General features: G+C 38.3%; 1 protein-coding gene across 1 annotated transcript in view; it reads right to left on the bottom strand.

Moving 5' to 3' along the window:
• Positions 1-3,796: 3,796 nt before the first annotated feature.
• The window catches only part of LOC149800954 (potassium voltage-gated channel protein Shaw-like), a 47,128-nt gene continuing 40,051 nt past the window's right edge, over positions 3,797-10,873 (bottom strand). The window contains exons 2-5 of the mRNA XM_089954240.1: positions 9,828-10,049; positions 7,930-9,144; positions 6,935-7,142; positions 3,797-4,370 (exon numbers count right to left, since the gene is read on the bottom strand). Coding sequence (XP_089810366.1) covers positions 6,948-7,142; positions 7,930-9,144; positions 9,828-10,049 — 1,632 coding nt within the window. The 3' untranslated portion in view covers positions 3,797-4,370; positions 6,935-6,947. The remainder of the gene's footprint in view (positions 4,371-6,934; positions 7,143-7,929; positions 9,145-9,827; positions 10,050-10,873) is intronic.

Raw genomic sequence — 10,873 nt, 5'->3', positions numbered from 1 at the left:
TGGAAAACAATCGTTTGAATGATTATTATAGATCTCATTTAGCGAGTCTCCGGCGAGGAAGTTTAGGGCCAAAACCATGAGTGAAATGCGGAAGGAGGCTGAGGGGAAAATGAGAACTTTGTATTCTGTCGGGGGGGGGGGGGGGGGAGGGGAGAAAATGCAGAGATCTAAAACGATACGGCGATCGTGATGTTGTGGGTGGCACATTAAAAGACGCTAAAGATTATCTTAGTAGAAACTCATAGATGTTCCATGATTAGAAACTAATCTCACTACTTGGAGACGAAATCTAAGCGGCATAATAAAAAATTAAGGTTTCAGTATATATATAGTAATAGACCGTACTTTTTTGTACCTGCTAAACGACCGACCGAAACTCCTTGCGGAGATATTGTCCACAACAATTCCAATAACTTCTTGAAACTCGCCAGTGGCGCACATCTGGTTCAATGACTTCGTGGCTAAAAGTAACACATTTTCTTAGTCGCTTAGTGGTATACACCGACACAGACAGATGTATTGATAAAATCCAGGCTGTATTTGAAAAAAAACATCAGTAAATCACAGTGGTACACACATTGATATATTGGATTGATACTGGATTCAATTAAGTCAATCTAGTTTAAAGCACGCCTGTTGTGTTATTGATGTTGGTTGCCAAGCTGATTCGTTTGTGTTCTAATCATTTGTTGGTGTTTGTTAAAAAAAAATTATTATAATATGAGGGACAGCTGCGATATATTGAGAAGATGTTGAATGTAAAAATCGGATAATTGTACAGAAGATCACTTAACCCAGGTTAAACCTCCAAGGGGGTGCCCTAGTGGCCGAGTGGTCTAAAGCGCCCACCGTTATGGATCACTGCCATCTCACCTCTGTCTGCGTAGGTTCGAGTCTCGAAATCGGCCAATGTGGGTATGTGAGAAAGCTTGCCAGTAGCTTCTTCTTAGGTCGGTGGTTCTTTTCTGGGGGTTTTTCGGGTCCTTCCTCCACCATGTATACTGGCCGCCATGTATAACCTATATTGTGCTGTAAAATGGCTTTGAACCCTACAATAACAAGAAATTCCCTGGGTTTATATAGTGACAACGAGGCTTACATACAAGGCTCGGATTGGCTTTTGGCAATTAAAAAAGTCAACATTTTCCATGGTCCGGATTGTAGTGGTGGGGTTTAGCCGGGGAAGGGTTTATCGCCCTCCCCCTCCAAGAAAAAAAAGGTCGGATGAACCCCCTTCCCCATCTGCTTCTGAAGAGGAACGATTCTACTATTGCGCAAAGAGCATACATATTCTGTTGCATCCGGGCACTCCTAGGGTACTGTCCAATTACCGTACGCACAATTTTTAGAGTGTTTCATCGTTAAAAGGATGTCCGCCAGTGCATGGAAGATAACCACTGATCTGGAAGAATGTTGTCTGCTTTTGGTGAGCGGGAAGAGACTGCTTTGAAGGGAGGCAATTGACCAAGATGCTCGTTCATCAGTCGAGAATATTTCTTTTATCACAGACATTAATTCATTAGCTGCTTTTATTTATATATTGAAGAATTTGTTGCATATAGAAAACTATGTGCCAGATGGATCCTGCATTTATCGACGGCTAATAAATCATTTGAATCGCCAAACATCTACTGGACGTTTGAGTGCGAGTACCACGCGTGATGAAACAAAGACTTATTTCTTTAAATCCGACTCGAGAGGAAATAATTATGTTTCGATAGAAGAAAAAAAAACAAACGAACAGGGACAACAGATCTCTTGACGTAGTCGGAATCTCAAGAGACTTTATATGTATTATTCTTCTATTCAAACCGGTCCGCTTGTTCAAGTACCTATTTTAGACTGCTAGTATTGCCTGAGACATAAATTTTTAAAGTCGTGTCAAAAGATGTGGAACACTATCGAACCACCCGTCCAAGAACCGGTACATACGTTATCCATCGACTTCATAAGAACGCACCAACGTATAATGATCAATAGAGTATGTTGAGGTGCATTGGAAACACACAGATGGATGCACCGATGTGATCTTTTTGTTGTACAGCATGCTAATATTCAGAAATTTTTAAATATCCCTCTTGCCTGTGGTGCTTGTCCAGAGTTGATAGCATATATCACATGCATCAAACAGAATTGACCATTTGGCAAACAGGAGATATCCGGGAATAAAAATTCGCGTAACTATTTTCTGTCATGTCCGCACTGGAGCATTCCCTTTCCTGAACTTACAGGGTAAGTTGTGACTTTGCACAAGACTTTTGTGTCCAATCAGTAAAATGACGGTACTTTCAGGTTCAGGAAGTTAATTTTTCAGGCAGAAATAAATTTCAATGAAAATTCTTATAAAAACCAGTTAGTTAATTGCACCCTAATACACTAGTATCTACTTGTAGATTGTTTTGAAGTTTAATGAGGCTTCGACAGATTTTAGCCCTAATTAATAACGTAACGCCAAAAAAGACCAAAATATGTTACAGAAAACATCTAGCCAGACTAGTGTGTTCGGCGGCCTGCGCAAGACCTGCATATATGTATGCATTATAAAACGAAGTGTAAATGAGATTCATCTCTAACAGTGTCATGCTGCATTATTAATGAATTTCAAAACATCGCTATTTAAACTTCTTTTGATGTTCCACGATCTCTTAATATGGGAATTAGTCACATCAATGCATCAATGATTTTAAGTACAAATTACCTTTGCAAACACGGCTCATTGGACATTAATTTTCGGTGCAGCTACAATGCCAAGCAGCAATATAAAATGGAATTTATTAAATGTTTTAGTCCTCTGGCTTGTCCCTGTCGATGTATACTTGTGCTTCTTTGTTTAGATTTTGCTTGGTACAAAGTCCATATTTACAGTTTAATTGTCTTATAAGAGTGAATGTGATTTTCAGGGTTTTGCAACATTGGTAGTCAAAACATTTGAAGTCCAATTGTTTAATCGTTCGCACTTGTCTTCGTGCTACATTTTCATTTTTTAAACTTCTGTTGCATGTATTACAGAATCTTCCAGAAAAGTCTGGGCTTCCATTAATACTAATATTTCAATTTAACATTATAAAGTTGCCGCACAATATGACAAAACAAAACTTCCTTTGCGGAAAATTGGTATCTAGAGTTATTTTATTTCATAATAAAAATGTCGTGTTCCTACCAGTGTAATGTCATCAGTGTACTAGTCTAATCTCATCAGTGTACCAGTGTAATGTCATCAGAAAGAAGTATTTCTCAAAATACGTCTATGCACAATAGCTTAAAATTAATGCTGTTCGAAGTATATCTGTATATTAGAAGAATAAAAATCAGTATTTGGTTCTATAATTATTCCTGATGAAAATTTTAGTTGTTATCCTACAGTAATTCGGAGATTGTTCCATGAATCAAGATTGTACGAGTCACCAGCCACACGGCTATTGCAGTGTCCTATGCTGATTGGTAAATGGTTTTAAACATAAAAGAACACCGGGGTCAAGAAAGAAAGAGAAGAGGGAATCCAGCGGGAACTTGAAACGTCAGGCATGCGATTTAACGCAACAAAATAGGTTGTTCTCCAGCACGCTGTTGGTCACGCACACGTATCACGATGTCAACAAACCCACGATGACATAACTATGGCGCATACAACATTGCAAAGCTTTCTATAATACACTCGATGGATAGCTATGCAAATATTCGACAGAACGTGCTCTCACCTTCCGATTATCGGTATAAGCCAATCAGGATCCAAGCTAAAACCTGGCCTGCCTATTAAAGTAGTAGACACTATACAAAAATCAAGAAAAATCAGATGATTTTTTGTATATTTACAATTTATTGAAAACTAGTTTCATTATCAAAACGCCAGATTCGTTATGTGTACGTAATACTATTTTTAGAGCATACCGAAAGAGCTTCCAGAAAGTAAATAAGGAAAACTTGGTAATCCGTATGAATTTGGCGAGGGAAAAAAATGATCATTGTTATTCGCTGTAAAGCGCGGATAAAACATACACATTTATTACTTAGTGATCTGTTCTGGAAGAAATTAAAATTTAAATTTAACGTGTTTTTTTTAATCTTATATATAGATAATGATACATACAAGATACAATGAAATATTTTTTTTTCTGAGAATAATCCATGAATGGGAGTCTGCAGAAGATGGGAGTGGGTGGGCAGTTGCACCCCTCCACATTTTGGGCTTTTTAAAAATCACTTGTGTGATATAGGTAACACATATTTGCGAAGAAGCTTTCTCCTCAGTTAAGAAGAACTGTCACAAGAACTGGTGGAAAACCGAAATGCATACATCATATATATGCACTAGCTGATCTGTGAAATCCGTTCTAAACATCATCGAAATGCCTGAAGTAACGGCTAGAAATCTGCAATTAAAGATAAAAGAAAATGTTTGCAATAATATAAACAACCTGCATTACAAAATATAATCACCTATTATAAATATTCATGTTTTCGCTTATCTAAAAAAACGTTCCTCGTGTATGTTCTTCACTAGATCAGAACCCCCCTCTCCCCGCCCCCCCCCCCCCCCTCTCTCGTGTATGTATGCATTCACATTTCCATCTTTGTACAATATCAGCTTTGGTACGTCTTCATTGACTCTTTCTTACGGTCTATTCGTACAGTCTTGAGAATAAGCAAACATTTTGGTTTTAAAGTCTCAGACAGCCTCCACTGAACTACGAGCATCTTTCACGAGATTTCCAAAACACACCGTAAGAGGCATGGCTGCTTCTATTCGTTCACTGATTCTGTGTGACGTTTGATCATTAACATTAATTTAGATAGTCAAGGATACCTAGATAGTCGAGGATACCTAGATAGTCGAGGGTACTTGGATAGTCGAGGATACCTAGATAGTCGATACCTAGATAGTCGAATATACCTAGATAGTCGAGGATACCTAGATAGTCGAAGGTACCTGGATAGTCGAGGATATCTAGATAGTCGATACCTAGATAGTCGAGGATACCTAGATAGTCGAGGGTACCTGGATAGTCGAGGATACCTAGATAGTCGAGGATACCTAGATAGTCGAAGGTACCTGGATAGTCGAGGATATCTAGATAGTCGATACCTAGATAGTCGAGGATACCTAGATAGTCGAGGGTACCTAGATAGTCGAGAATACCTAGATAGTCGAGGATACCTAGATAGTCGATACTTAGATAGTCGCTGATATCTAGATAGTCGAGGTTACCTGGACAGTCGAGTATACCTAGATAGTCGATGATACCTAGATAGTCGCGGTTACGTAGACAGTCGAGTATACCAGTCGAGGATACCTAGATAGCCGATACCTAGATAGTCGAAGATAGCGAGATAGTCGAGGATACCTAGATAAAAACTAGAACTTTCTCTGACCACTCATCGGAATAAATTACCGGTCTAAACTTTGCCGGGGGGATGGGGGTGGGTTGGTGGCACCGTTCTAGAAGACATTCGTCTCCCACTTCCTCTGGGCGTCTAGAAATAAGTTTAATGCCAGTTATAGATTTCAGTCCAATCCTGGTCTGTCTCGATTTCTTGAAAACATAATCGTTATTTACAAGAGCACATCTACTGCTGTATTGACGTCATTTCATCAAATAACAATAATTAACAAGAAGTCGTCATTTCTACGTAGTAGTGGATATCTTAAAAAAGGGAAATGGAAAGAAAAAGAATGCAAGATCCTATGACATCACTCGATCGATCGAGCGAGCGAGCGATATGCGAGATTTTGCGCCCGAGTGCAAAAGCCAGCTAAGTATAATGCCCTGAATGTACATGGCTGATGTCGATGTGTTTACCTTTCCCACGTAGAAGCACGAGTTCTGTCCAACTGAATATAGTGTGTGTGTGTGTGTGTGACTTGAATTTTTAACGTAGCTTTAACTATTTTTCAGTCATATCGCTACGATGTCTGCAGTGTGGCAGTTTATAGTGATGTATAGGACTGAGACATCATGCCGCAGACATGTAGCATGCTGTCCCACTCAGTCACATTATCCTGACACCAGGCCGACCAGTCCTAACACTAGCCTCTTAATGCTGAGCGCCAAACCCACGACCTCCCGCATCCGAGGGGGAAGCTCTAACCACTAGGCCACCGGAGCAGTTCCAACTGAATATAGACGTATGTTCTAAAATAATCTACCAGATGTAAATTAGTATAGTATAGTATAATATGCCTTGGCTTTTATTTTACTGTTTCAACAAATTATAGGAAAATCAATCCGCCTTTTACATGAGATGTTTTCCTGGCTGGACAGGAAAGGCCACGGTTGATCCCAATGGATTAAATTACATCGAAATTAACAGATCCATGTGGAAACATTGTTTTTACTCAATAAAGTTTAACTAATACACTGTAATGAAAGTCACATATACATCCAATCACATAGAATGCAACTAAGAAAGGTTATTCACAGAAGAAGAAAAATAAAAAAGATAAGAAGACCAATTTCAACACAAAGCTTCCAACTTTAACTGAATCAGCAATTAAGTAATGTATGCCTTCCAACTTTAACTGAATCAGCAATTAAGTAATGTATGCCTTCCAACTTTAACTGAATCAGCAATTAAGTAATGTATGCCTTCCAGCTTTAACTGAATCAGCAATTAAGTAATGTATGCCTTCCAACTTTAACTGAATCAGCAATTAAGTAATGTATGCCTTTTATGATTTTATGTTGTACTATTGTACAAAATTATTTTATTGAATCCTCAAATATTGAAGTTTTCAATCTATCGGGAATACAAATGTGTAAGTATGTATGTACGTATCGTGCATCTATAATTTCAAGAACTTACATTTAATTCGAGGCATTGAATGTCAGGTTAAAGAACGTACAGTGAAATATTTTCCCCATGCTATTACGCATAAATGTTTTATTCAGTGCCTGTTTTTTTTTTTTTTTATAAAAATACTTCATAAGTGACTTACCAAAAAATTAGCCTTAGTGCGTTTTCTTCGAGGCAGCCGGTGCTGGTGTTTGTCTGGGAGTTTTTCCGGTCCAGCCAGTTTCCGCTAACTGAAGGCGTTTCACCTCCCTCTTTTGGTTAATCATACTCAACTGACGCTTGCGTTCCTCACGACGTTTCTTATCAGATTCAGCAAAGTCATGAAGCAACTGTTCAGTTTCAACTTTATGCTGAGACGAAAACATTTATATTAAGTTCAACAAGTAAGTGACAAATATATAAAATAAATTATCGACACGAGCTAACCCAGAAGTTATTTCTTCATCAGGTATCTTTATTAGATGTGTCTTCGGCTTCTCAATTTCCGCAGTTTTGCAAGTGAGCAAATCTTTTTGGAAAAGAGAACCTTTCTAGAAATACCATAGTGCACTCCGGTCATTCAACAATTAACAATGCTATTGGTTGAGTTCCATCGTAGTGTTTACATTTACATGAAACATTACTTTAAATGATGAAAGAAAAGCAAACTATGTAATACTAAACAACTTGAGAAAAGTTTTTTTTTTAAATATCTTATGTGACCTTCTTCGTTCAAGCCATAAGGTCATTGTGATAAGGTCGGCGTTAATGTACCTTTTGTAACTAAAAGTCCGAAAGGGATAGAAAGATGAGCATGCTACCAATGCCAAAGAAGAGGAATCGATTTTTCATGTCGTTGTACTTCGTGGTCATAGACTGAATATTTTGTTACGTAATTGTATCTACTCTCAGTATTTACAACTCCTTCAATATATTGAAGGCTATTGAATGGACAGCCACTGGGGTGAAGCTATTGTAGCTGTCAATAGTACCATTTGATTATTTTCTTCTTTTACTTTCATTTTCAAATGATTTCGTGGTCGCCCATACTTTTACCTCTTAAAACAATTATTACTTGCCTTCAAATTTGTGTTTAGTGTTTAGCTTAATATTTTTTACACAAGCATATAAAAAAGATTTGTTCATCGCTCAGCTTACCAGATCATCGCCTGATAGGGACAAATCGGAAGGCGTCCCCGGCAAAGTAATGGTTTCTGTGACGGTTTCGGATACTGTATGTATCCTTTGAGGCGTTTTTGAACCTGAAGATCTTTCGAAAAATAACCCACTGGAACTCTCTGGTTTCGTATTGTATGTAAGAGCATTTTCGTCTGTCTCAAATATGGAGGCCCAATGCTCCGAAGTTGCTTGCCCATTTGCACTGACCTCATCCTTATCCAATTTTTCCGATGGAGGAGACCGGGGCGTTTGGATGGCATTTAAATCTGAGAACTCCTTTTTACGCCTTTCTCGTTTCCATTTAAGTTTCTGAAGAAATTCCAGTGACTTTTTACTTTTGAGGAATATTTTCCTCTTAAGTTCTTTCCTCTTATGGACGGGTAGTTTTATTCTGGATTGAGCGTGGGAGTAATACAACGTGAAGTTATTTACCACGATAGGCACCGTAAAGGCAACGGTTAGAACTCCGCAAAGCACACAGAAACACCCAATTATGTAACCGCCTTCAGTCTTTGGAACCTTATCACCGTAACCAACCGTTGTCATGGTTACCAACGCCCACCAAAATCCGATGGGAATATTGTCAAATGTTTCGTTTTCGGCATAAAATATGATACTTGCGAAGATAAGAACTCCAGTGAATAAAAACACAACCAAAAGCAGCAACTCTTTCGTACTCACCTTTATAGTATACACAAGGATTTTAAATGCACTGTAGTGTTTCATGAGCTTAAAAATTCTAAGTATCCGTACAGTTCTCAGTGCCAGCATGGATTTAAATAACTGACTAGTCTCTTTGATTTCACCATTGGGGTCAGTAGTCACCAATATAATACTTATGAGATGGGGGACCAAACATAAAAGGTCAATGACATTAAGTGCACTTTTCATGAACGCCAATTTACTAGGTGCAAAGACAATGCGCAGAACAAACTCTGTGGTAAAATAAGCTGCGCAAATGTAATCCAGGTACTCCATAGCAGGATGAGGTTCCGTGTCGTCCATGCTATAGCTGTTGCTTCTAGTGTCTGTCTCAATACAGTAGTCACCAGCTGGTGTTACATACGCACCCTTGAAATAAGTGGAGTTTTGTCTGACTGCACCGGGGATAGGTACACGAAACCAATGATACGTCTCCAAGCAGAATATGCCGATGGAGAGCACCACGAAGAACATAGACATTACTGCAAATACCTATTAAAATAAAAAATAAAAAAATTACCTGTTAGCAGCTCTCTCTCTTTCTCACTCTCTCTCACACACACACATACACACACACGCGCGCGTATGTTAAGTATTTCTGTCTTCGGATAACTGCTTCATCTTAATAGGGTGATGTTTAACCCCATTTATTTATTTATAAAACGCCTGCTAGAACCTTTCGTCTAGAATTTGTCTTTAAAGCTATAATCGAAAGGTCTGTCTCTTAATAAATAAACCGAATGAGGATGACGAATATTAGTGTAGGATATAAAATTATCTGAGGGTAATGAATGATCTTAAAAAATGAAATCTATAAATTAAAGGAACCCAATCAACATCATTCAAGAATAACGTGTGCGTATATGCATAGAAACCAAATTTATGATGATCATTAAACTTAAGTGCTTTTTGCTCACGCAGCGTATGCAAGTTTATTGTCTTGTTTTTCTCATTCTCAAGTCAAGGCATGTGCTAAAGATGTTCGTATCTAGTGAAGAGAGCTTGCGTCAATCGGATTCTCTCATGGCAAATATATTGATCAGCTTCATTCAAATACACTTCCGCATGACTTTAAAAGATCTAGCGCGTGAGATAGATATCATGGTGTTAATCAAGGGTGTACTTGAACGATGCTGATCCGGACCTACGGTTTGCTGAGTAGACATCGTACTTACTTTAGCCCCACGTGACGTGGACGGTTCTTCAAAGAACTGCCACATCCTGTGTTTGAATTTCTGCAAGTTGGTTGGTTTGTCTCCCCAGGCCTCTATGTCTAACGGACTTGTGAAGTTGTCGTCTAGTGCCGCCAGCGTCTCGCGGTGGTCTTTAAACTTGCAGTAGTGTCCCCAGCAACAAGGCTCGATGTCCAGTTCCGTCAGACCCCAATAGTCTAGCTCCTGTGAATGATGCGATACATCTAATTAGGACTGAGTAAGAATGGTCCTTGAGGGATGATCTTCAGATTTTAGGCTTTTCTTCGTGATGAAGAAAGCCAAAGTGTATGTGTGAATGCGTGTGTGTGTGTATGTGTGTGTGTGTGTGTGTGTGTGTGTTAAAATGTATTAATTGTTCTTTTGTATTTTCCTGCTCCGAGATTCTCACTCCCCCTACATAAATTAACAGCGCCATCAAATGGTGTGTGTGTATGTGTGTGTGAGAGAGATAGAGAGAGAGAGAGAGAGAGAGAGATTGTCCCGCCACAACGGAAATTTACACATATTGTTATTACTATTTAATTTGTATTGTTTGTTAGGTTTTTCTCTATAATTCTATGTTAAGTATAATTTTATTTAGGACTTGACCTGGTGCAAAATAAAGTTTATGTTGTACCTGAGCAGTAACCTTCGTTTAGTAGACAACAGAATACGCATCAGTATTTTTCATGATTGTCGATTAAGTATTCAGATTATTATTAATGTAAACATTTTTACTTTAATATTAGTCTAGGACATTGGAATTCCCCCGCGGAATAACCTGGTCTACCTCATGTTTACCACATTCCTTATTATAATTTTAGCAGCAGATTTTATCTTTTTGACAACTAAGAATGTTCTAGAATGGAAAATGCCATTAAGTGACAGATTATTTTCAGAAATGGTAATTGTGACCTAGCTAACTATTAATCATTCTTTCATTTAACATCTGAGGCAGAATCAGCCTTATTGTTGTTTTCAGTATTTAAATTGGGTGGAATTATTCAAATTAGTATTAACTGGAAATA

The sequence above is a fragment of the Sinohyriopsis cumingii genome, chromosome 4 (genome assembly GCF_028554795.1).
Source record: "Sinohyriopsis cumingii isolate HCF-2022 chromosome 4, ASM2855479v2, whole genome shotgun sequence".
NCBI classification, from domain to species: Eukaryota; Metazoa; Mollusca; class Bivalvia; order Unionida; family Unionidae; genus Sinohyriopsis; species Sinohyriopsis cumingii.
This window is presented reverse-complemented; position numbering and strand designations above follow the sequence as displayed.